The 26,258-nt window shown below is 37.6% G+C and overlaps 1 protein-coding gene across 2 annotated transcripts in view; it reads left to right on the forward strand.

Annotated features, from left to right (window-relative positions):
- Positions 1–26,258, forward strand: part of col2a1b (collagen, type II, alpha 1b) — a 52,586-nt gene that overhangs the window by 14,305 nt on the left and 12,023 nt on the right. For both annotated transcript variants that reach the window (XM_086040348.1, XM_086040349.1), the window contains 28 exons: positions 1,595–1,639; positions 2,833–2,886; positions 3,440–3,493; positions 4,403–4,456; positions 4,836–4,889; positions 4,987–5,040; positions 5,599–5,643; positions 6,725–6,778; positions 6,867–6,911; positions 7,597–7,650; positions 12,688–12,786; positions 12,871–12,915; positions 13,018–13,116; positions 13,227–13,280; positions 13,883–13,990; positions 14,753–14,806; positions 16,673–16,771; positions 18,122–18,175; positions 18,508–18,606; positions 19,677–19,730; positions 19,813–19,866; positions 19,997–20,050; positions 20,731–20,784; positions 21,383–21,427; positions 22,886–22,984; positions 23,954–24,061; positions 24,181–24,234; positions 26,158–26,211. In XM_086040348.1, the coding sequence (XP_085896474.1) occupies positions 1,595–1,639; positions 2,833–2,886; positions 3,440–3,493; positions 4,403–4,456; positions 4,836–4,889; positions 4,987–5,040; positions 5,599–5,643; positions 6,725–6,778; positions 6,867–6,911; positions 7,597–7,650; positions 12,688–12,786; positions 12,871–12,915; positions 13,018–13,116; positions 13,227–13,280; positions 13,883–13,990; positions 14,753–14,806; positions 16,673–16,771; positions 18,122–18,175; positions 18,508–18,606; positions 19,677–19,730; positions 19,813–19,866; positions 19,997–20,050; positions 20,731–20,784; positions 21,383–21,427; positions 22,886–22,984; positions 23,954–24,061; positions 24,181–24,234; positions 26,158–26,211 (1,800 nt within the window). The remainder of the gene's footprint in view (positions 1–1,594; positions 1,640–2,832; positions 2,887–3,439; positions 3,494–4,402; positions 4,457–4,835; positions 4,890–4,986; positions 5,041–5,598; positions 5,644–6,724; positions 6,779–6,866; positions 6,912–7,596; positions 7,651–12,687; positions 12,787–12,870; positions 12,916–13,017; positions 13,117–13,226; positions 13,281–13,882; positions 13,991–14,752; positions 14,807–16,672; positions 16,772–18,121; positions 18,176–18,507; positions 18,607–19,676; positions 19,731–19,812; positions 19,867–19,996; positions 20,051–20,730; positions 20,785–21,382; positions 21,428–22,885; positions 22,985–23,953; positions 24,062–24,180; positions 24,235–26,157; positions 26,212–26,258) is intronic.

Below are 26,258 nucleotides of genomic sequence, written 5' to 3' on the forward strand. Positions count from 1 at the left end.
CCTGAAAATGTGCTTTATAGCCATAAGTGAGCTTCAAATAATGTCACTGCCAGAGGAGGCAAAAGTACTCACACTCTGTACTGAAATAGAAGTACAGAAACTTGTGCTGAAGAAGACTCCAGAATTCCTGGTTTACGTCCTGTACTTAATGACCCTGTAAAGTGAATTCAGAGATTTGTTTCTATATTTATTAGACTTTTTTGAAGATAATTGCTGAAAGCAGGTGCACAGACTGCGACTGGCTGGCAACCAGTTCAGGGCGTAGTCCGCCTTTTGCCCATAGTCAGCTGGGATAGGCTCCAGCACCTCTCCGCGACCCTGTACAGGATAAGCTGTGTGGAAAACGACACAGACTCAGAACTATGTCATAATGAATTGTGGAGATTTAGGGCTTTATTTTTACTGAACGGCGTAAATCCTGTACAGCATAACTCGGTGCCGAGGTGGGTTAAACCCTGTGTTGGTAACTTCACAGACGTGTGCAGGCTGGTGGATCTGAGAGGGGGACGTCTGCGCCACCGCGGGAGTGGTCACAACTGACTTTGGGTTAGGTTTAGGATGAAATGATTTTTTTTTTTTAAATAACAATAATACATGCATTGTAGGGCTGTAACAAAAGAAAAATATTTTTGATTTAAAAGATGTGAGTGCATCAAATTGATCTCAGTCAATCAAGATCTCAACCGCAATTGACTTCTGACAAAATAAGGAGTTGAAAGTGGAGATATCCATTTTCAAGTGTAGGACACAAAAGTGAAAAGTCGTCAGGAGAATGAATACTCAAGTAAAGATACGTGAAAAATCTGCTTATAGGGGGAGTTGGCAGTGTTAAAACTGCTAGCAAGATCTGAATGTAGCCTCGCTTCACTCAACCTTGTGATACTACACAAAAGAAAGACAAAAGTGCTCAATTATGGCATTGCTTTATACTATTTGTGGATTTTTTCCAATATTTTATTTCATAATATTTTGATATTTTTATTTTATTTTATTTCTGGGGTGGAAACCCTCTTTTTTCATGGAAATTTATCTTAGTTTTTTCAAGACTTTTTGGGGTTAAAAAAAAAAAAATTTGATAATTAAATTAAATAAAAACGAGAGCGATTTTAAACAAATGCTATCTAACTGTAACCGCACATAACATTAATAAAACAAATAAAAACTCCCAAGAATTCTAGCGATAATGCCCTTTGTTTTTGTCTTTGTTCAGTTCATTTCATTGCCGTTTGAGAATTGTACTTTATTACACATTACAGTGACTTTTTAAAAATTATTTTTCAGTCCACGAATCCTCCATATATCAAAAAACAACTAAAACTAATGTTAAAACTATTCAAAATTAAACTAAAACAAAGCACTAATCAAACCTAACAAACCCATTCTAAATATTTAAAAAGTAACTGAAGGATAAATAGTAACTGAATTTAAGGCAACAAAAATCAAAATGAATTAAAAATGGAGAAATCCCAAACTATTATAACCCAGCCACAAAATGAGCATTATCTTTCTAAAGGCATATTCGATGTGAAGCAGGTGTACCTCATGAATGTGTCACTATTGTTCATTCCTGATTGTATTGTTCTTTTCTTTCCAGGGCCCAATGGGTCCCAGAGGACCACCTGGACCCTCTGGATCTCCTGTAAGTACCTACTTTATAGTATAGCTGTGCATAGACGACATTGCATTATTTGTGGATTTCAACCACTGCGTATGATTAATCATAATGTAATTTGGTCTAATTTTTGCATTTATAACACGGATGCCTTGAGGAAGTATTAAAACAGTCATGCAAGTGCAAGATGCTGCTACTGTAAGTAACTCATTACGATGCTGCAATATTTGTCATTTTTCGTACTGTAGAGGATAAAGAATATATGCCTGTAAGCAGATCTGGGCATTTTACCAAAAAATCATGGTCCGTTTATCGCCTTTCGCCTCCGTTTTTCCACCATTTTGTCCTACTGGACCAAATAGTAAACGCCCGTAGGCCGGTCCGACAATCATTTTAAACGGGTTTCCGTTTAGCATTTAAGTTAGCGTTAGTTTTATGTACCTTTCAGGACGTTCATAAGTCTCAATGCCTTCAATGCCTCGTGAGTCTTGAGTCTTTCGTTTCGTTTCATCGCCCAGCGTGGGGGGGACCAGTCCATCACATATATTACTAAATATCAGTCTATTAAGTCATATTTTCCACCATCTTGTTGTTCTTTATTTTTGTTTTGTTATTTTTATTTTATTACAGTAGTACAAGCCACATCAGGATCAGTACCTTACCTTCATCATTGTTTCCATCTCTCTCTCTCTCTCTCTCTCGCACTCTCTCTCTCTGTCTCTTTCTCTCTCTCTTTCTCTCTCTCTCTGTGATGTTCAGCTTAATTTTAAATTAGTTATTCATGTTTTTACTTCTACTCCTATTACAATAATAGAAATCACATCACATGGGATCATTGTTTTTTATCTTTGTTAGTATTTTTAGTTTAGTGTGTTTATGTATTGTATATATTTGACTTTATTACACTGTTTTACTATTTTTGTTTTTAGTATTTTCAGGGGTTTTTTTTAATTTTGACTTTTTGACCTTTGTTTGTATTTGTATTTTATTTTGTTTTATTTTATTTTATTTTATTAGAGGATCCATGTACTTTTTAGCTCATTATTTTGTTCTATATTTTTTGTATTTTTATTTTTTAAATTGTTTGATTAACACTACTATAGTATTAGAGATATACATTACAGTAAATTAGCTCATTAGCTCAGTCATTTGCTAAGCTTCTTCTTTTTTATGTTTTTGTTTGTTGACATTTTTCATCATGTCTTTGTGTGTTTCTGTAGGGCCCTCAAGGATTCCAAGGTAGCCCAGGGGAGGCCGGAGAGCCCGGACAAGCTGTGAGTGTCATTGCCGCCACTTTCTACTATACCTCTGAATACATCATCGCACTATATATTACGGCCATAAGCGTAAAACCATACTTTATCCTGTTCAGCCACCTATTTGCACTTCCTCCCTACGGCAACTACTAAAACAAATTCAACATTTTGCTCGATTTGTGAGTGAAAGCTGAGCTCCACAATGACCATGCGCAGATTTTAATAACATCTGTGTTCCTCTTTTATTGATTTGTGCTAGCAGTCAAAATCCCCCTGTTGTTTTACTCCCGCACTCCACACTTCCTCCTCCCATTTATTTACCCCAAATGAAGCTTCTAGAAATCGCACGACCCCAGCCGCTCTTTCCCCAATCCCTCACCAGGTACACTGAACCCGGGGGCTGCGCTAATCTTCCCCCGTGGAGTTTGGGATTAGCGTGTGTTTCCCCCTTGACGCTGCATCATTATGTGTGATTAAAATCAATGCTCGCCAGCCGGGAAAAGCCGGACGCCTGCATAAAGCCAAAGATATCCTAGTCTAATACTTGTGCTTGTTTCCTCGCTGTTTACAGGGCGCCATGGGACCCCGCGGACCCCCAGGGCCTTCTGGAAAACCTGGAGATGACGTGAGTGTGTAAAAGTTCCAAATGAAAGGCCAAAAATTAAACTGGCATGAAGACACATATCCACTAAATGTTGCTGGAAGTTGGAGTTCTTGTAGTCCCCAAAACTCAAATATTTCAATCAGAACTGCAGAGCCAACGTCAATGTATACAACCATATTGATGTATTTTTTAGAACCTGAAAGTAAATTTAGACTGCAGTTTAAGTGGTCCAAACGCACAATGGTCCTACAAATAAGGATGGCTCTAGGATTTTCATTTATTTGAGTTGTTTTGTTGTAGGTTTTGTTTTAGGTTTCTTGTTTTTTTGTCTTGTATTTTTGTTATTATTTTCTGAATTTTTAAATTTAGACAATAGTTCCCATGGTCTGAACACACAATGGTCCTTTTAAGGTTCCTTTTTTGAAAGAGGTTTCCAAATGGCCTAAAACAGAGAAAATAATAGTAATTAAAAATAATAGAAATAATATAATGAGCAGGTTTATTTTTTTTATTTAGTTGCATTTTTATTGGGTGATTTTTTTATCGGGTGATTTTTTTTTGTATAGATTGTTTTGTAATTGATTTATTTTATTTTTGTGATTGTTTTGTACTACATGTATTTAAAAAAAAATGTTTTAATGCATTTAAAAATGTATTTTCTCTTATATTTTTTTCATATAAATATTAATTTGGGAATTTGATTAAATATTGTGTCCTCAAAGTTTCAATCACTTTTATGACCTTCCTGACACCAAGTTGTCATTTATTTTTTGGCCACTGGATGGCAGTAGACAGACGTCGCTATGTATCCACTAGGCGCACTAATTCCCCAATAATTCTAATAATGACCAGAAGCAGTACTGTACAAAGGTTCACACGATTTGTAGTGTTTCTAATATTTCTTTTTTTACACCATTGTTTGTGATTTAGGGTGAGGGTGGCAAACCTGGAAAATCAGGTGAACGTGGACCTTCTGGACCTCAAGTGAGTATGACATTACTTAAATGCAGGTGGTGGGAGGCGTCTATTAGGACAGTGATTCCCAACCAGGGCATCTGTGAGATATCATCCACAAAATTACTCAATTTCAATTAATTTGTTTGAAACGTATTATTCATTAATCATTTTTTTAAATGTCTTTGTTCATCTATCTATGCCAGCGACGTATGGTGACAACAAGAACAATTAAATGCTTCTCCATTAGATGACAGAAAGTACAATTGACCTTTGTATCCACCTGTTGTCTTTCATAAAACAGAATAATTGTGTAGCATTGTGGTCAGCTAAACAGGCTGAAATTTCACAGTGCGTAAGTCATTGTCTGCCCGTGAGCGTCTTGCCTTCAAGTTGTCCTCTTTTGCAGGGAGCTCGCGGCTTCCCCGGAACGCCCGGCCTGCCTGGAATCAAGGGACATCGAGTCAGTCAAGGCTCTTCAGGGTCTTCTTCATGCTTTATGACTTTTTGGGGGCAATTCTTTATTAATTACTGTATGTCTCCTCTGTCTGCATGTGTAGGGATACTCTGGACTTGATGGTGCTAAGGGAGAGACCGGTGCTGTTGGATCAAAGGTACAGTAGGATTTATTATGTTTATTGATCCTATAGGCCCCAATTATGGATTACAAAGGAGTATTAGAGCCAATGGAAAATATTTTTTTCACATAATAAAGTGTGAAATTAGAAAATGTTTCCTGGTATTATGATTTGTCAGGAGAAAAAATAGCTTTTTATACTCCCAAATATCTGAATTTTTTTCTTGAAAAAATGTTTTGTCTTGAAAATACATCGCTTACTGTATGATGACTTTTTATATGGGATAAAAATACTTTTTCTTGAAAACAATTCTCACTTTTCCTAGCATGATGTATTGTAGAAATCCAAAGAAAAAAACAAAAAGTTTTTTAACTTGTAGTGTTACAACTTTCCCATCTGGAAAATAGCTTTTTGTCTGAAAAATCTTATTTAACTGGGGGAAAAAAATCTGATTTAATCTTTAAAAAAAATACAGCTTTCTTCTAATAGTATAACTGCGTCTTTTTCTTATTTCCAGTGTAGCCATAATACTCTTATAAAATGAGCTCATTTAAAAACGAATGGTGACTATTTTTTTTAACTTCCTGTGTGCAGGGAGAGGCTGGTGCTCCTGGAGAGAGCGGAGCTCCTGGACCAATGGTATCTGTGTTTATAATGTGACTCTTCAAGATCCAATTTTGTTGTCTTTAGTTGCTGGCAAAAATCTATGTTATGCGTGGTAGCTATGCCATGCTATAGCTTGTTGGCAGTGACAAGCAGCAGTTTAGCAGATAGTGACCAATTCTTTAAAAAAGTAAGCAAATGCTTGCTTCAAAATGTTTACTACCCCTTCCAGTTGAATGTTACTTTCAAACTTAACATAAAATAAAGAGAATTACGCACAGTGAACTGAGTCAAACCACATTAACTGTCTTATGAACATTTGCTAGCTACATGCTAACAGACAATACTGAGTTACATAGATGAGCTAACAAAACTAGCATTGATGTTGAGGTAATTATAATTCTTTAAGTAATTTTAGTTGAACACAAGCGGTAGCAACATATGCAGATAGAGCATATAACAACACTCACGGGCATATATTATTTATCCTCTGCAAAAATGGCTAGTATTATCGCAGCTTTGGTGCTATGGTCTTCTGTATCATATGTGTATGAGTCCAATGCAGAGTTATAATAGTTTGGGATCATTATAGTTAGTTTTTATTTCGTTTTGACTTTGGCATTTTAAATTTAGTTAGTTTTGATTAGTTATTAGCGCAAGTGTGTTAGTTTTTATTTGTTTTTATTTTATTTGAAAATGCTTTGTTTTAGTTTAGTTTTAATTGGTTTTAGTATTAGATTTCTATTTATTTATTTATTCAATATATGGTGTATTTGTTGAGTGTGAGGTAGGTCATGAAGTATTGATTAATAAAGTAAAGTAAACTCAAACAACTGTTTGACCTTACTTCTTCTGTACACATGTACAGCCATACCAAAATAAAATGAACCCTGAAAACTTAAGGATGATATTATTTGAGACGAAACTATAGCTGTAGTTAGTTTTAGTTAGTTTTATAAACGTAAGATTAAGTTTCAGTTAGTTTTTTTCTTTAAAGCATTTTTATTTTATTTCATTAAGGTGTTTTTTTTTCAGTTTTAGTTTTATTTATTATGTTAGTTTTCATTAAGTATAATACCTTGGTCCAGCGTTAATGACATCATTGTCACCTCCACAGGGACCCCGAGGTCTTCCCGGTGAGAGAGGTCGTCCTGGACCCAGTGGTGTTGCTGTGAGTGCCTCAAATAATTCTGCTGGAATCAGCAATCAATATTTCATCGAACATGTGCTGACTCTGTTGTTTATTTTGTTTATTCCAGGGTGCACGTGGTAATGATGGCTTGCCCGGCCCTGCTGGCCCCCCGGTAGGTATCCAGTGTTAAAAATGATCTTGTTCATCCTAAGTCGGCATTGTGAGAGTGTTTCAAGTTAGAAACTTTACAAGGGAAACCACAGAGATATTCTTTAATGGAAAGCATGCATGAAAGCAAGTGTGCAAGGCACATTGCTTTTTAGTTGAATCAAGAGCCAAGTCCTTTTTGTTGTTGGATAAATAAACAAACACATTGGGATTTTTTAATGACATAACATTTATGACTGTCAGCAAAAAGCACAAGAAACAGGACAAAATGTGATACCTGATTTTCATGGCAGAGCATCAGAAATTACCAAGACAGGAATTAATGTGAATATTTTCTGAAAGATGCTAATTTGTTTATATTCCACAAAAATACTTTATTGTGGGATGAAGTAGATTTTTTTTTTAAATTACAAAATGATGTGCTGCATAGATTTCATTGTAACGCAATAATGTGGAAATTAAGGCGAGCTAAATTGCTAAATCCATTCATTTCTATTTAAATTTGCATGGAAAGCTTAAAAAACAGCTGAGCTTCCTATGGCAAGTTTCCAGAAAATTCCACGGATTTTCTTCCTTGTTGCAGCCTCTGTCAGATGAGAAGAATTCAGGATATGCAAGTGACTTCCCACCTGTGTTATCTTCAGTACAAGCGTCTAAAATGTCTGCTTTTTTTTTTGTTCCTTGTATAGGGCCCGGTCGGTCCTTCTGGAGCTCCGGGCTTCCCTGGCTCGCCTGGTTCAAAGGTCAGTCTCAAAGATGCTGAACAACTTCCTGTATGTTTGTTGTCACTTTGGTTCTCAGTGGACACACTTAACCACGTAACTCAAAATTTGAATGTCGTGTTGAAAAAATGTTGTCTTTTTTTTTTTTTTTTTTTTTAATTGAATGAATATCATTAAGTGAAATGGTCCCTGTTAATAAAATGTCTAAAAGAAAATAATCCAAAAATGTATTCAATTAATTACAATTAAATAAAAATGATGTTAATCAAATCAGAATCAAATAAAATCGACAAGTGTATAAAAGTTAAACGTGATTACCATAAACTCTATTTAATAATACAATTTAATAAAATTGTATAAAATACAATAAAATTTGTAAAATGTTTTATTTTGATCTAAATTACATAAAATAAAGTAAACATAAAATTAAATCAGAAAGAATTAAATTAAACTAAACTAAATTAAATTATATTTAATAAAATGTAATTAAGGCAAACCGTGTTAAATATAATAAAACATTTTAAATAAAAAAACTAAATTAAACCAATTATATTCCTTAAATAAAACAAAACAGTAGTAAGTACAAATACATCAATAATATGATAAAATATTAACAAATAAAATGTAATATAATTAAAGTGAATTAAATTAAAGTGAATTAAATAAAATGTAATTCAAATAAAAAACATTCAAATAAATTGAATTACACGTATTACATTTCTTTAAATAAAATAACGCAATATTGACTCGAATACAATATATACAATTAAAGCAAATAAAATAGGGTTTGATCAAATTTAATTAAATCATATTAAAGCAAATGAAATGGAAAAAAATAAATCTAAATTTAAATTTTACAAAATTGATTAAATCCAAAAAAATCCACTCGGACTCACAGTTAATAAAATCTAATATATGTCAGTTACAATGTATCCATTTCAACAGATTAAGAGATGCCTGTAAAATTAGTGGGATGAAAAGGATCCAGACACAGATGACAAACTCGTGTCAGAAAACCTCAAAATGGCCTCCGGTTTATGGAGAAGGGAACCTTCTTTTGCAGCATTATCAGCACTTAAGCTGCTATCTGTGTTTACATCAAATACTTTAACCCATAGAAACATTTCTACCAATGTTCTCAGGTTTCTCTTTGTGGTCTCATACAGGGACTAATCGTAACAATTGGTGCCTTTGTGACTTAAATGAGTCTTATTTGAGTCTAGACAAAAGGTTTTAACCGGTGAGAGATTATGTTAAGGACAAGTGGTCAAGCTTTGAAATGAGAGAAAGCTGTGCTGTATTGAAAAGCACTTTAAAATCGTCCGTCTGTGTGGAAACTTGGACCGTGGGTCTCAATTCCCCCCTCACCCCTCCCAGCTCTGATTTATTCATCCGGAATGTGCAGACAGTGTCGACAAACTCGGAGCTGCTTCAGGGGCCTCGACATTGATGCTCTGCCGTCTTCTCAATCTTTTGGGAATTCACAAATGGAAACTCTTATTGGAAAATCTGGCAGTCACAGTGGCAGCAGTTTTATATCAGTGACCTTTTGTGTTGCTTTATTTTGCATTCTGTGTAACACAATGGCGTGGTTTGATCGCTCGCCATAAAACACGAAGGGGTTAAGTCAATGTCCCACCCTGAATTCATTCATAGGCAGCTCCAACTGGCAAAAAATGGATATTAGTAGAAAAAGTCTTGGAAAGTTTGAAAAAAAAATGCTCTCCAGCACCATTTTCACCAATTGACACAAAATCAGTTGTAAAACAGAAAGTTGGCCATTTTGGTTTGAGGCAGTCATTTTAGCTGTTTTTCAGGGTTAGTAATTTGGTTGGGTTTGTTAAAAAAAAAAAAAAACAGCTGACAAGCAACAAAAAGTTAATGTTGATGAGTACAGCGGTCCCTCGATTTACGACGCTCTTGATGTATGAGGTATTTAGGTGACAAACAGCTCACAATAAACTTGCTTGGTGGACGGCAGAAGACATTTTTGTAAATAAACAAAATCAGATGAGATTAAAAAAACATTTCAGTTGAAAAAGTTACCTAGTGCTAGGTTAGGAATGATTTTATAATTTATAACTTATTTATTTCACTATTACTATTTTATAACTTTTAACATATGTTTTTTAGTTATAAGATACCGCTGTTCTTAATTTTTGTCAGATTTGTGGCCCACGTGTGTTTTTCTTACAAATACTGACTGTAGTTCTGACTTAAAGGGGAAGCCAACCCCCCAATAATTCTTTAGTATGTTCAATGCGCCTTCGCTAGTCTCAACATGGCATTCTGATAAATGTGTTTGTGGAATATGAGTTAAGCAATAAAACCCAGCAGGGTGCGGCCATTTTGTCACTTCTGTCAACTGAAAAATTACATCCCGGTTGCTCAGGGCTCAGGGCACAGCTCACCTTGGTCGTTATTTAAGCCCTGAACAACTGTGATGTCATTTTCAGTTGACGGCAAGTAGCAAAATGGCCGCACTCTAAGATGGACATAAACAGGTGGAACTCACTATTATCGCCGCGGCCATCGAAGCCTCGCTGTGAAAAATAGACTAAAGACCGACTGCAGACGGAAGATGGATTAAATACATGAGCTTCCGACTATGCTTAGTCCGTCTATTTTAAAATCTTTCCCGTCATTAGTCAACTGTCAGCAAAACGGGCGTCCATCATAGGCAGATAGACAGACCGGTCCGTCACATAGACGGAATGCCCAGCTGTGGGAATGGAACCGCGCCATAAACTAAAGACCTCCCCTTTTTAAAAAATATCCCATTTTCTTAAAATATAATGCTATGACGTTGAGTCTGTATCCTCTAATCTTTGTGGTCACATTTAATGAAAGTAAAGTTTAAAATTTGCCTTCCTAAACCTCCAGCGCCTATAATAGAAGTACAGCTAAATGATGCCATTCAGTATTTGATGCACCACATTTCAGCGCTAAAAGGACCCAAGAGAAACAAAAGCACTATTAGAATCTTGGCTGAATAAACCAAGACTAAAAATAAACACCCACCTCAAAGCTCTTCCTGCCCTCAAAATGAGTCACAGATTTTGTCTGGAACTTCACGTTTTTTGAAATTATTCTCCCTAACTGACGGCCATGAAGTAAAATAACATCAATTGTCTGCCTTGTGGGCAAAGGAATTCTATCCATCTACTTTTTCCAACAGATACACTCTTGTTATGTCACACTCTTGGGTCCTATAGAAGAGGAATTCCATTGAACGCCAAGCTATATGTTATACTAGTAGTAAGTGTGCAGGAATATCTGGCAAGTGCTCACTAAGATTGCGGGGGCTTTTTACACCAAACCAGAAGTTAGCAAATGCATCAAAATTTGGGGTCTAAGATGCAGCAAACTGGATTAAATGTATGATTTTGCTCACGTGTGACTCAGTGGGCTTCATGTCCCCGTTGGATGATTGTTGTTAAACTCTTAAAAAGTGCAAAGGCTTCTCTTATGAGTGCAAAATCAATGTTTGTTACCTGAAAATGACCGTCCGTGGATATTTTGACTGTCGTCCAGTGATATGAAGTGTTGAACTGTAAACAAACATGTCAGCATAGACATCCAAAGCAAGTCACTTTTTACTGCATTATGGCAGTTGTAGTACAGTTGAATGTTCAATAATACATTCATACAGTCCCCGTTCACTATTTCCAAATTCATCTATTCATGTTTTTTTTAAACTATCCACCGTTATTCGCAGAAAAACTCACCTAATTTGTGTTTTTTGTGCTTGATTTGTATTGCCACATGATGGCGCCAAATCCCTATAGAACTAGGAAAGCGCACATTACGTTCGTGACTCTCAAGAACCGGAGTTAGGTGCATGTTTCAAAATCAGAATTGTCTGTAAGCCATTCATTTTTAAGGGGAATGTTATAATATGAATTATAAATTATATTAAACAGTTTGGGGATCATAACTATGGATATAGGAAACGTTTAAGCATTTTTGTGGGGCGGTTCAATTACGGGGCTTTTTTTTTTTTTTTTTGCTATTTGTGGCAGGGCTCAGGCTTTTCTAACCGCAAAGACGATTGATTACTGAGAACGTTAAACACACAAGCAAAAATCAGGGGTGGGGGCATTACAGTAAATATACCTCAAATTTACTAATGTGCTTTGTGATGTTGTTAGCTAGCATTATGAGCTAGTGGCAGTAAATGAACAAATACAGGTTAAATCATGGCACTGAATCACAAAATACTGTATTCAGAGAACTGGAGCATGCCCAAAATAATAATGTGCAGTAATGATTTGCAAATGAACATAAAGATGCCAAATTCACAGTAAACCTTTGCTGTTGACGACTGGGACATATACTGCTGATAAGCAACATAAAGTGATGTCAATAAGTAGATGGTACGTGGAGTAAGTATAAGTCTATGACTCCCACAAATTTATTGTGTTTAAGGATTCGACATGTATCGGCGGACTTGAGCAATTCAACTCTCATTCATTTCATCTAATTTTAGAAGTTCGATTTTATGTTAATGTGTTCATAGCCCTTTTAATCTCAACTTTTCCACTTAATTAACAGGAAACCGTGTACTTCAGGGGCTCTCAAACGCAATCGTGTACATCAGGGGTTATCAAACGCTTTACACCCAGCACCAACTAAAGAAAATGTTGCTCTCAAAGTACCACCATCGTAACCAACAATAAAATACAGAGTAGGAGGTCTAAGTGGAGGTTTTGGTCCTAAAAAAGTGAATTTAATATCATTCTAAACCACAGTAACATTATGCATGTTTGAATGTATACTGTATAGAAAAATACATTTAAAAAGCTGTACTTAATTAAAATGTATTGCACATAAAGGTTAAACATTGTACCTCAATATATTCTTTAAAACAGTTAATAAAGATTCAATGTAAAGCGGTTTGGATAATGGATGGATGGATGGATGGATGGATGGATGGATGGATGGATGGATGTAAATGTATTGATCTTAAAAGTTCAATACAACTGAACTGTACTTGGGCAGTGATTCTATCGCGTACCACTGGAGGGAGCCCACACTCAACATTTGCTTGCGTTGTAGGGAGAAGCTGGTCCCACTGGTGCTCGTGGACCCGAGGGTGCACAGGGACCCCGCGGAGAGTCCGGCACGCCTGGCTCATCTGGACCTTCCGGCGCTTCTGTGAGTGATTTGACATGAAATACTCGTTTATCATGGTTTATTATTAATGCAGGGAGCCTTACTCGAGTGTTATGTTCTTTCAAGGGAAACCCTGGTACTGATGGTATCCCTGGAGCTAAAGGATCATCTGTAAGTAGAAAAACACTGTGCCGTCTCCCTTAATGAGTATTTGGAGTCATAGTCTCATAAAACTGGAACTAAAGGTCTAAGACTGAGTGTTTTGCTTTGAAGGGTGCTCCCGGCATCGCGGGCGCTCCCGGCTTCCCCGGACCTCGCGGACCTCCCGGGCCTCAGGGAGCGACCGGACCTCTCGGGCCAAAAGGAACATCTGTACGTGATCACGGAGATAGAAGCTCTCATCTGGAAAATACATGAATTTCCACTTGGGAAGTATTGGAGGACGACGGTCTGTTTTTTTTTTTTTGTGTTCTGTCCTTCAGGGAGATCCAGGTATCACAGGCTTCAAGGGAGAGGCCGGACCTAAAGGAGAGCTTGTAAGTTTGATTTCCTTTTTATTTATTGACATTTACCCTGGGGGACACATTTTCCCTGAGTCATAAAGATACAAGTCATAGGACCCACTTTAATAGAAGTCATAGCAAGCACATTTCCATCCATCCATTTTCTAGCTTATCCCAGCAGACTTTTGGCGAGAGGTGTGGGGTGGTGTACTGGTCGCCTAGAAGTCGTCGTCAACAGTCCCATTTAGTCCGCTCTCTCATTGCACATTGCACATTTTAGCGCCAGCTCCCATCCCTCTCCATATCTCCTCCGATAATGTTATTGTCCGAAGGGATACGCGAAGTTATCACGTAACGGAGCTGTTGTAAACATGCTGCCAATGTGCAACAAGCGCTATAGAAAATGGATGGATGGGCAGTCACTTTATTGTTTAGGTTGGCAGATTGACAACTTGTTAAAACTGCTGGAAAAAATATTTAAAATATCATTGCAAATGTATCTGCTCTTATGTCCAAATATGGTTACTTCTGCCCATAAGAAAAATAGCATTTATTTAAAATTCTCTAGAACAATTGCACATATTTTGTTATCTTCCTGTACTGACATGAGTGCTAATAATGGCTGTTCTGTGCAGGGACCAGCTGGTCTTCAGGGAGCCCCCGGCCCACAAGGAGAAGAGGGCAAGAGAGGACCCAGAGGCGAACCCGGTGCTGCTGGACCAATTGGACCTCACGGAGAGAGAGTGAGTACTTTAAAATATATACGGATACTATAGTACATTATAGCAATCTCAAGGTTCTCTAGGTGTTTAATGCATAAACAAACTGGAGGATTTAAAAAAAAAAGCCAGCCCCCAAAGCCAGTTTTACCAAGCAAGATTAAATTTGGGGTTGGTTTGTTTATTATGAGCAAAGCCACAAAAAAAGTCTCAAGAAGGCATGATTGAAAAGAAACAGGAAGCCTGCCATTTTGGGTTGAAGCATACTTTTACGGATCATTTTTGGCCATTTCGAGGTTTCCTTCAGAGAGGAACTGTTCCCAGAGATTTTGCTACCATACTTAAACAACAAATACGAGACGGCTGAGTGAGGAAAAAAAAAATGTTTTCAGGAGATTTTGATGACTTGCTGTAAAGTTCCACATTGAGCTATGTGGATTTTTTTTTAACACACATGAAACATAAAAATCCCTATGTGGATATAAAAAATGGTAACAAGTTTTTTTTTGTTTGTTTGTATTGTATTTCCTGAAAATTGTGTGTATTCGTTATTGTTTTCAGGCTAAAGCCATGTCTGAAAAAATATTACTTTGGCACCATCTGGTGGCATCTGGAAGCCAAGTGCCTTTGTTGAAGTGAGGGAAGGAGCTTCATTTATTCATGCCATAACTGTATCTAATAGAAAGAAGTGCTTAGAAGTGACAATAAAAAGTCTTCTATTGTCAGTTAAAACTTGGAAAATGATTAAGTAGTGTCTTCACAATAGTGACTCTGGTTTGCTTCCAGGGCTCTCCTGGTAACCGCGGTTTCCCGGGTCAAGATGGTCTGGCTGGTCCCAAGGTGAGTCACGGCCTCATTTCTAAAAAGAAAGCTATTATGATCCTAATTGCTGCCGAAAATGGAAATATGCCCTTATTAAAATTTATTAGTGCGAGATAAGGAAATCTATGCACTAGCTCCCATAGAGTCCAACCTTGTCATTTTGCAATTGCAACTTTTTTCCTATCATGCCCGCAAAATGTCATTTGCGAGTCAATGTTATCTCTTCCGACATGCCTGTAATTCAATTTTAATCTTCCGGCCACCTTAACCTTCAAATATCAACCCCTCTAGAAAGAGCACTTCCCATATTTGCTGACACATTTACAGTGCTATAGCATTAAGACAAAACACTTTATTTCAGCAATCTCACAATAGCACATTGTCTTGCATTGTACTGCCTGTGTGATTTCAGAAGGATATTTTGCACATCATTAACTCCTTTTGACAGTTTTGTGAAATTGCTTGCAAAATAAGGCTTGCACTAATGGTGTGTTTCATGATGCTTATTAAGAGGAAGAAGAAATCAAATGTTCACACAGAGTGAACGCCCACGGTCACACCTTCACTAGCCTGAGCACTTATTAATTAATAAACTAATGTCAAATAATTACACATTTACAGCCCAAACAATTGGCTGTTTTTTTTTTTTTCAATGATGGATGCCTACTGGGAGTGGTCGCCAAATCTGTCAGAATGTGAAAGGAGTGCATGCCTTGATAACAATTATCAAAAGTTGTTCAGTCTTTTCTGAGGAAATAGTAACGATCTTATTTCCACCAGTTTCCCAACCTGTGGTGCATGCACCTCCAAGAGTACGAAAAATTGATGAGCGTAATTGCGTACTTACAGATTAAACTGTTTTTGCATTTTTTTCCTCAAGGGTTTGTGCAAGGAGGGGATGCGCCAACTCTGTAGAGATGCTGAAGAGGATGCATGGCTTTAAATACGTTTTTGAAAAGACAATTCTCCGCTTTTATATATAATAGTAGCTTGGGTTAGTCTTCCACTGGATCATATAATTCCAATTTGTGGCCATTAGATTCCAAAACTATGGCGTGCACATATCCGTGGGTGCGTGAGATTAAAGGTGTAATGTCATCTGGTGCATTTACAACCAAAATTTTGTGAAAATTTAGAAGAAAAAAAAACAATTCAAGCGTAAGTGCAGGGTAGAGGGGTGCACCAACTCTATTGAGATGTTGAAAGTGGTGCATGTGGCTTGAATTTATTATTTCTTTTCATCTCTTTACTTTGCTTTTAATTGTGTTGTTATGGCTAAGAGGGCTAAGAGGGCGCTTTCACACATGACATGCAAGTGGAACGAAAAAAAAAAAAAATAGGGTCCGGTTTTTAAACTTTTTGCTTTTTACTGTAGTGTTTAATCGACATGAAATTGAATTCGGATTTTTTTTTTGTTTTGTTTTCCATGTTAAACATGATGTCTGGCTCTGTGATGAAGGGGCGCACCAACTCTATCCAGATGTTGAAGGCGGTTCATGACTTTAAAAAAACGTTTGTTAAAGGCTGTTCTATGCTTTCCTGTGCAAATGGTAACTAGGGTTGGAGTTTGCAGTGATGCATGTCCTTCCATCTTGTGGCCACCCGATGGTATCATAGCTCCGAATTCGTCTCTGCGCCAGTGATCCAAATGTCTCACATGTCAGCAGCAGAATCTCATTAAACTTGATCTCCCCACACACAAATCTCATTTATGCTCAAATGAACCTGCCACAATTTAATATGCTCATCTTCAACAGGTCGATGAAAGGCATCACGCCATTAAAAGCAGAGCCCATCTACTCCTGTGGGCTTTTTTTTGGGGTGTAATGAAAGGTCTGTTTTGAATGCTCAGTCACGCTCTCTTTCGCTTTTTGTCCGTGTTAGGGTGCCCCCGGTGAGCGTGGACCCTCAGGTGCGAGTGGTTCCAAGGGTGCTAACGGTGACCCAGGCCGTCCCGGAGAGTCCGGTCTGCCTGGTGCCAGAGTAAGTTCTATTGCAAGAAAGTTAGTTAGTTAGTTATGACTCAGGCTCATGGCTCATAATCCTTTATTATCAATCCCGTAGCGGGGAAGGTCAATGATGACGGTATGAAAGTTTCATATCACGATTACAGTGAGTGAAATGATCATGGTTATCTGTGTTTTTGCAATATTGCTGAAAGAAAAAAGTCAGGGATCGGTTATTGTAGGTCAAAACATTAAGTCCACGTGCACATTTCGTACACAAATATAAGAAAAAAGAAAAATGAAAACTATAACAAAAAGAATACAAATATTTTTGGAGAAGTGAAATATATCGTGGCTCTCAGGCGGAATCCTTGCATTTCTTAAACCATTCATTTTCAGAAATTAAAAAAAATGCATTTCTTTGTTAGTAAACGTATAGTTCGATGTGTAGTTCTCAAGCTAAACCCCATCCTATATTTTACTCTCTGCTCACCATGCATACCACTACCCGCACTCTCCATTCCAGCAGTTTATTACTCTTTTCAATATCAAAGTCTGCATTACTTTTGGTTAATATGAAATGACTGGAACACTGCAAAAAAATAAAACTTGTACATGATTGCTGCTTTTGTTTTTAGCCTGTTATCAACCTTTTATATAGAGACATTCGACTTCCACTTTTTTTCAGACCGATACCAGAACCAATATGCAACTCTTTAGTACTCACCAATAACGATATCAAATAACAGATGCAAAAAGAAGACGCCATGGTATCGGTGATTGGTATCGGCCACCATCATGAGGAACCGATACATAGAAATACAGCTGGTATCCGCCCGATACCGATATCTGGTGTCTATTATTCACCACATGCTATGGTGTAATGCAATGTATTATCTAGATACAGTATCTACCTATATTATATTGTCCAGTTTCTTGTATGTATTTCTATTTGGTTTGTTTTACTCTGCCGTCAGAAGCCAGGTCGGCATTGCAAATGAGAATATGTTCTCAATTACCTCACTTAGATAAATAGAGGTTAAATAAATAAAATCAAAGTCGACCAAATTTGGTCATAAGTTTCCGCCTGACAGCAACAATATAAAAACAATAATCTGACAAAATACTAGAAAAGATAAAAAAAGAAAAAGAAAAATACAAATATAACAAAATATTGGATGAAAAATAAAGACGTATTTTTTTTAAATACACATATTTTAGAAAAGAATATAAATATGTTCTAAAAGATTTTTTTAAATTGCAAGAAAAATGCGGGAGTAATTTATTCGCCATGCAATCTACCAGAAGATTAACTTGGACTTGTGCGTCTCGTCTCTATGCAAATGCTCTTCGGGTTTGTTGATTGTGTGTCTGTTTGCTCTGGCAGGGTCTTACTGGACGTCCCGGTGACGCTGGTCCCCAAGGCAAAGTCGGACCTTCTGTGAGTGCATTCCATCCAACTGTGTGACTGCTGTCAATCAAAAAAAAAAAAAAAAGACTCCATCTCCAGCTTCAGGAGCTGTGGTGTGATTTAGCATCTTCGCAGCCACAGAGAGCCTTTTTAGTAATTGAATAATCCACACTTAAAGATAAATCCAATCATTACCTAGCAGCCTAGCAGTTCCAATGTGTCACTTCGACATTTTCATGTTCTCACTTCATGGCATGCATGTTAATCTTTTGGGATTAATTCCTCTGTTCAATATTAACAATTTTACCATCATATTACCTACAAATGATGTATGACCACAATTTAATTTTTTGACCATGCAGGGAGCTGCTGGTGAAGACGGCCGACCGGGACCCCCCGGCCCACAGGGGGCCCGTGGACAGCCTGGCGTCATGGGATTCCCCGGACCCAAAGGAGCAACTGTAAGCGAGTTATCACAGTGTTAGGCTGAACATATTGTCACCAAATGATTATTATTGTACTTGTACACTATTATGTTACTTAATGTGCATTTGTGTGCATTTCTATATTTAAAGTTGTTGGGGCATCGCCCACTTAGCTACGTACCAGGAAAAGTACAGTAAGCACATCCGTGCAGAGTCACTTGTTGCTTGGCAGAATTAGTGGGCCATGGTTATTTATGCCTCCATGCCTGATATACAATTGTCATGTCCTGTTTTTTGGGGAAATTTCGGGCAGAGAATTCCAAGGCCTCAGACAACAGAGAAAGGACAGAGAGATACGATTGGGGCATAGACCACTTTATTCATATAAAATATCACAACTGAAATCAAATTATAGCTAGGTAGCAGGATCACTTGATAGTTTACAGAATTAGGTGTTTGCCACTTGTTGCAAGGCAGAATTTGTGGGGCCCAATCATTTGTGTGTCTAAAAGCAGCGTTTTATACGGTGGACCACAGTGTTCTTTCATTTTTAGCACCAGCGGGGCATTAGTGGTTATGCTCTTGAGTGGTTTAGATCCTATTTGGCTGATAGAACCTTTTGTGTTAGCCATGGTTGCTCTGAGTCACCTCACTGTACCACTGTTGTATGGTGTTCCACAGGGTTCAATTCTGTGACCTGTGCTGTTTTCACTGTTTCTGCTGTTCTTGGGTTGCTAAGCCCAATAAACAAAATAGTAACGTGCTCTTCACATAATTCTGTTTCCGTGGCACTTGGATCAGAGGTTTCTATTGCCCCATATAGCAATGAAATTCTATAAATAGACTTGCTCGACTGGCACGTGTGCCACTTGTTGCTAGGCACCACCTAGACAAAGAAAAAAAAGATGAATTTATTTGTATACAATATTTTTGCAAACGAGGCCAACTAAACTATGCCCAATCACCATCTGCTGGATGTGGTGGCACTAACACTCTCCTAATTCATGCCGGATGTGATGGCACTAACACTCTCCTAATTCAAATCACACATTTGGTTGTTGAGCAACTCTTCCTTTTACATTTTGTCCCTGTGGTTTGTTTTTTAGGGCGAGCCTGGCAAATCTGGTGAGAAGGGATTGGTTGGCGCTCATGGCTTAAGAGTAAGTGTGAAGCAATCATCCAAAAAAAGAAACCATGTAACACATGCATTAACAATGTTTTTTGTTTTTTTCTTCTCCTCAGGGTCTACCCGGTAAAGATGGTGAAACTGGCGCTGCTGGCCCACCTGGCCCTGCTGTACGTAGCAATAACGTTGCATTTGAAATTTTATGAATGGCTGGCAAACTATGGGACTTTTCCAAAGTATATTTATGGCAGTAAATGATTTTAGTTGAATTATTGATTTGATGTTTATTTTTATCTTTAGGGCCCCGCTGGCGAGAGAGGAGAGCAAGGGCAACCCGGTCCCTCTGGTTTCCAGGTAAAAGTCTCACTTTTACTTGTACTTATTTGCATACAGATCTAATGAAGCATGCATCTCCGATTTGTGTTTTTCTAAATCCAACAACAATGGATACAAAGAAAGATTTCTCATTTTACAAATAAAATTGTTTTTGCTAGTTTTTGGATCAAATCAAACCAAAAAATCTACAAAATGTTGATCCCTTTCACAGGAGAACAACAATATCAATATCAACATCAAAAGAGAAAAAACGTTTTTTTTTAAATTAATTCACATTCATATATATATATATATATATATATATATATATATATATATATATATATATATATATATATATATATATATATAATTTATTTATATTCATATATATTTTTTCAAAATGAACCTGCTTTTTTAAAATGGAAAAACTTCCACCTTCATTACATGTCATTACACATAGAAAAATAGAAAACAGTCATTAATTCTAAAAATAATTAAATGAAGAACTAAAGACACACACACTATGGTGCAAATCCAAAATTAAATGTAATAGAGGTAATAAACTGTCAGACATTCACAATACCCTTTATTACAGCGACAGCCCCTTGGCCATTAATCATTGTGTAGTATTTTTGTAGTGCATATTGCAACATACTGTATTAGCAATAATTATGTATGCTAGCACACATGGTGATGCTTATGTTGTGTTGACACAGGGTCTGCCCGGCCCACCTGGTCCCCCCGGTGAGGGAGGCAAGCCCGGAGATCAGGTACGTGCACACTGAAAAGTCAGTCAATAATGTCAAGCATGCAGGAGCCACTTGGGAGCTTGACGACAATATTATTTCGTCCTCAAAGAGCCAGGCAAAGGTTTAGTAGGTGACATTGCTTTTGCTGCAAGTCAGCCATCCATATGAGGGTTTATACCACATTACATTGTACGTGTGTTTTTGTCCTATATGGCTAAGAAGAAGAAATCCTATTGATTTTGACACCTAACACAAGATGGATAAAGTAGCTCCGGTCAGATGTCAGCGCAATATTTTTTATTATTTGTATCTTCATAGTGTATTCTTTACGTACATATCCTTAAAGCTCTCAGGCTTCATTGCCCTTATCAAAGTAAATACCTTCATTGAATTATTTCACCAAAATAATATTATTATTGTTATTATATTGATTTTTTTTTTTTTTACTCTTGAAACCACTGCCTGCAACTAAGAAATTGTAACTTGCCACTTTTTGAGCAGCTTCTGCCTGTCTCTTAGGTGACTATAGTCTCCACATGAGGGCTTGTAATAAAATGCATTTACTCTCCAAGGCCCACTTCCTTTTTCATCATGTGTCACTTCCTCTCTCCCGCGCCAGGGTGTTCCAGGTGAAGGTGGAGCTGCCGGTGCCACTGGACCCAGGGTACGTTGACAGAATCCATGCATCCCTCTCACATACCTGTCTGTGTTTCACTGATTGATTGTCATAGTTTTTAAAAGCTGCCTCACCTAAAAAAATACTTAGCTCTTAGTTAGCTAACATAAAATAAAGAGATTTGCGCATTGTGTATTTAAAACACTCAGCTAGCTTTACCTTAATAAAGTCCGCTTAGCGTAATGCTAACAAAGAATGCAAAATCCCATTGACATGCTAGCAGTTAGAAGCAACAGATATTTGAACAATAACATGAACAAGAACAGATATAGATAGATAAGAACAATACTCACAAGTGTATATTCTTTATCCTGAAAAATGACTGCTATTGAAGCATCTTGCTGAGTCACATACAGTTGTAATAGAAGAAGTAGTACTCTTTGTAAGCTAAGTAAGCTCAGTACTCGAAGATGCCTCCTCGTGGCCAAGGCCGGCACACCTGAAGGAGCAGGACAATGAAGTGGATTGCACCTAGGGCTGCACAATATATCGAAAAAAATAGCAATATCGCGATAATGGCCTATGCAATATGCATATCGCAAAGACATGCAATAATTTTCTTATGGATTTGTATGCTTTTATCTGAATTTGACCAGTCAGATGAAAACTTAAATGTGCATCACCACCGAATAGTTGGACATTATCTTGGGGAATTACATTAATTAGATAAGAACAGATTAAGCTTGCTTATTTTGATGCCTGAAAATTGTTTTACTTGTTTCATTAAATGTCCTTTCCTTAGGTACATGCTAAATATCGCAATAATATCAATATAGACAACATCCATATCGCATATTGCATGTTTTTCCAATATCGTGCAGCCCTAATTGCAGCATTAAATGATGATGCACAAAGTGATGCACTTTAATTCTTTACATTTTATGTAATTATGTTATTACTGCTTTTTTATCAAGTAAAACGTCATATAGAGTGCTACTTTTCCTTATTGAAAAATACAAAGAAAATATTTTTGATTGTTTATTGGGGGTGAAGCTTGAACGAATTAATGGCCTTTCCATTCATTTAAATGAGAAAGATAATTTGAGATACGGGTGTTTTGACTTACGAGAGCAATCTTGGAACGAATTAAACTTTTTTTCTCAAGGCACCACTGTAATAAATGTTATTTTAAGTCACTGTGACATTATGCACTTTGAATATTAACTCTGTACTTGAATAAAGGGAAATGAAAAACTGCAGTTAATGATTCAATAAAAATGCATTGCACATAAAAGGTCAAATTGTACCTAAATAAAAGAAAAACAGTTCTAAAAGTATTGTATTGTACTTTAAAATTAAATACAACTGAACTGCACTTTATACAAGTACTGTACTGGATTAAAAAAAAATAAGATCCATATCTAAACAGCATAACATTATGCATAGTTTCAACACTAATTCCGGTAATTAATGATAACTGATTGATTGACTCGCATTGATGTTCAGGGAGAGCGAGGCTTCCCCGGAGAGAGAGGAGCAGCCGGTCCTCAGGGTCTGCAGGGACCCCGAGGTCTGCCCGGAACCCCTGGAACTGACGGCCCCAAGGTGAGTCATTATGAGTCATAAATGCAACACAGCTTACCACTCAATTATTACATCCAAAATCAATAGCTGCTTGCTGTTTTTCTGCTTGGATTCTTTTCCCGGTAGGGGAAATGTTATCAGAGAATCCCTAAGATAAGGCTTTACAACACTCACCGGCAAACAATAATTATTTAAGTCGAAATCAACTTCACACAGGTGCAATCCGCTGTGTGTTTCCAATTCAGCCTTTGGCACATTGAAGCCGTTTAATTGCAGCAACATGGGGGAAGCAGATGCTATTGTCACACGCTCGGTTATCTGAAGCAATGTCCTTATCTGTGTAAAATGTCAGACAGCAGCAACTAAAAGACAACCTGGAATTGGCTCCGTGAGTGGGTAATTGGGATTCATCAACTGGGCACAACAGTGACAATGGTACACCTGCACAATCTAACGGAATTTATTTATACAAGGACAAATTGTCCTAGAGGCATAAGCAGAACTGATTACTGACTAATTCAATTATATTATGAGGTAAGATAAGTTGAAATAAGATACGATAAGATACAGTGCAGTGACCCCACTGGGTCTTTCGACCAAACCATCACAGTCCTCATGGTAGTAGTCTGCTGCTCGGCCAGAAGTACGGTGGTGGTCTCAAGGTGTATGAAGTTCTCCTCAGATTCCACAGAGGTGGGAGAGATCAAGAGCCATATGCTCTCTTCACATCCCACTAGTATCGGCATAAAGGAGGTCCACAGTTTTGTTCCTTCTCATTGCACGGTCGATTGTGTGAAGTTTAAGGACACTGGAGAAAACCAAGAGTCCGAGTTGGACTAAATCGACTCATAATCACAAACATACAGTTGTTGAATTGCTAATATCCACCCGTAGATTCCCATATGGATTTAATTCATGCTTGTCTTTGTTGTTTTCAACTTTCATAATCCACTGCTGCACTAATGTTTGCAATCTCGTCTCACTGTTTAGGGAGCAATCGGACCTGCTGGAGGCGGCGGAGCTCAGGGACCTCCCGGTCTGCAGGGTATGCCCGGAGAGAGAGGAGGCTCCGGAATTCCCGGACCTAAAGGAGACAGAGTAAGAATGTGTCCCCACATGTTTGTCCATTGGATTTGAAGTTATGTTTACACACGCACACAAAATTGTTGATGATGAAATATTGTAAGTTGTTTTTTTGTTGTTTTTAACGTTCGTAGGGTGACCTTGGAGAGAAGGGACCTGAAGGTGCTCCTGGAAAAGATGGTGGCAGGGTGAGTTTAGAGTGCTGAAAAAACACATCAATAAAGGCTTTATTTTCATAGCTCATTCAAAAACTGGCACACCTTGATTTTTGTGCTGGTGCAATCCTCGTTTAGCGTGTTTTGGAATTTGCCATGCTCTGGCAGACCAAGGATGTTTTCTCTGAACACGCCCCCGGCACAACTGATAAATTTGTGGCTGAAAGTCGACTAAAATTTACAATTAATTAAAAATTTTAATTTAAAATCCTCGTTTAGCATGTTTTGGAATTTGCCATTCTCCGGCAGACGAAAGTTTTCTTTTACACGCCCTCGGCGCTGACTGATAATTTTGTGGCTGAAAGTCGACTAAAATGTACAATTATTTAAAAATTTTAATTTAAAATCCTCGTTTAGCATGTTTTGGAATTTGCCATGCTCTGGCAGACCAAGGATGTTTTCTCTGAACACGCCCCCGGCACAACTGATAAATTTGTGGCTGAAAGTCGACTAAAATTTACAATTAATTAAAAATTTTAATTTAAAATCCTCGTTTAGCATGTTTTGGAATTTGCCATTCTCCGGCAGACGAAAGTTTTCTTTTACACGCCCTCGGCGCTGACTGATAATTTTGTGGCTGAAAGTCGACTAAAATGTACAATTAATTAGAAGTTTTAATTTAAAATTCCTAACGCGCTAAATTTACAGGGAATGAGGGGAGTTGCTTCCCTTGGCTGCCAAGCAAGTCAGCTGCGTTCACACCTACGACGATGCCAACGCCCATTTACACGCCTCTACGAAAATACCCAAAGAAAAAAAATTCTACCCGTGTGCACAATTACACCACAAGTTACATTAGACTTGCGCTGGGCATAAACATAGGGCCCTGATTGTTTGTGGGCAACGGTTTTAAGACACAACAATTAACGACATAATAAATCACTCTATTAAAACAAGACATTTGGTAAGCTTGTGGAATTTCATGACTTGTCATTGAAATTCACCGCCATACAATGAGCCTAGTTATTTAACTTCCCTGTCATGCAATGATGAAAACTAAAACTTGGCAATTTCACGTCACCTGGCTTCCTAGTACTCATAGTTGAAATTTGGTAGAATTCAGAAAAAATCTCAAGGATAAGTTCCTCTTTGGAAGAGCCCTGGAAATGGCCAAATTGACCCAGAATAACCCTCTTCAGATGAAAATGACCAACTTTCTGTGTCTTTTTGGTTATGGACTCTTGAACATTTTTGCAGGTCTCTTCGGGATAGACATGCCCACCAAAATGTGCTTCTCTAGGTTAAACTGAATGAATTTCAAATACTGAATTTTCCCCACATTTTTTTCAAAAAATTCAGGGTAGGAATGACCAAACCAAAATCTGCTGCCTTGGTCCATCCACGCAATGACAAAAACTGAAAATGTTCACAATTTTTGTGTTGCTCATCTCTCTAGTGTACACAGAGACAAACATCCGCACTCACAATCACACTTAGGGGCAATTTAGAGAGTCCAATCAACTTACCATGCATGTTTTTGGAATGTGGGAGGAAACCGGAGTACCCGGAGAAAACCCACGCAGACACGGGGGGAGAACATGCAAACTCCACACAGGGAGGCCGGGATCGAATCCACAACCTCTGAACTGTGAAGCGGACGTGCTAACCTGTCGACCACCGTGCCGCCCCTTATTAGACATACTTACCAAATTTCATAATGATAAAATGAACTTGTTTTGGGGGCTGAATTTTCCCAAAATCTTGGGTATCCTCTTGAGGCAGAGGAGATACCAAATACCATAAGTAAATTTGTACCAGGATGAGCAAAATTGTGTATACTGTATGTTCATAATATGTAACATACTTTTATTCAATTGTTTACATCATATTACAAAGTACCTCATCAGTAACAACAGAAATGGCCCTCGATTGAACCTATGTGTATTTTATTTTTAGGGTCTTACTGGTCCCATTGGCCCTCCTGGTCCTGGCGGTCCCAATGGTGAAAAGGTAAGGTTGATTTTTCCTCATATACCGTACACAAGTCATCTTGAATA

This window comes from Filicampus tigris, chromosome 9 (genome assembly GCF_054856515.1).
Source record: "Filicampus tigris isolate MCC_2025a chromosome 9, RoL_Ftig_1.0, whole genome shotgun sequence".
NCBI lineage: Eukaryota > Metazoa > Chordata > Actinopteri > Syngnathiformes > Syngnathidae > Filicampus > Filicampus tigris.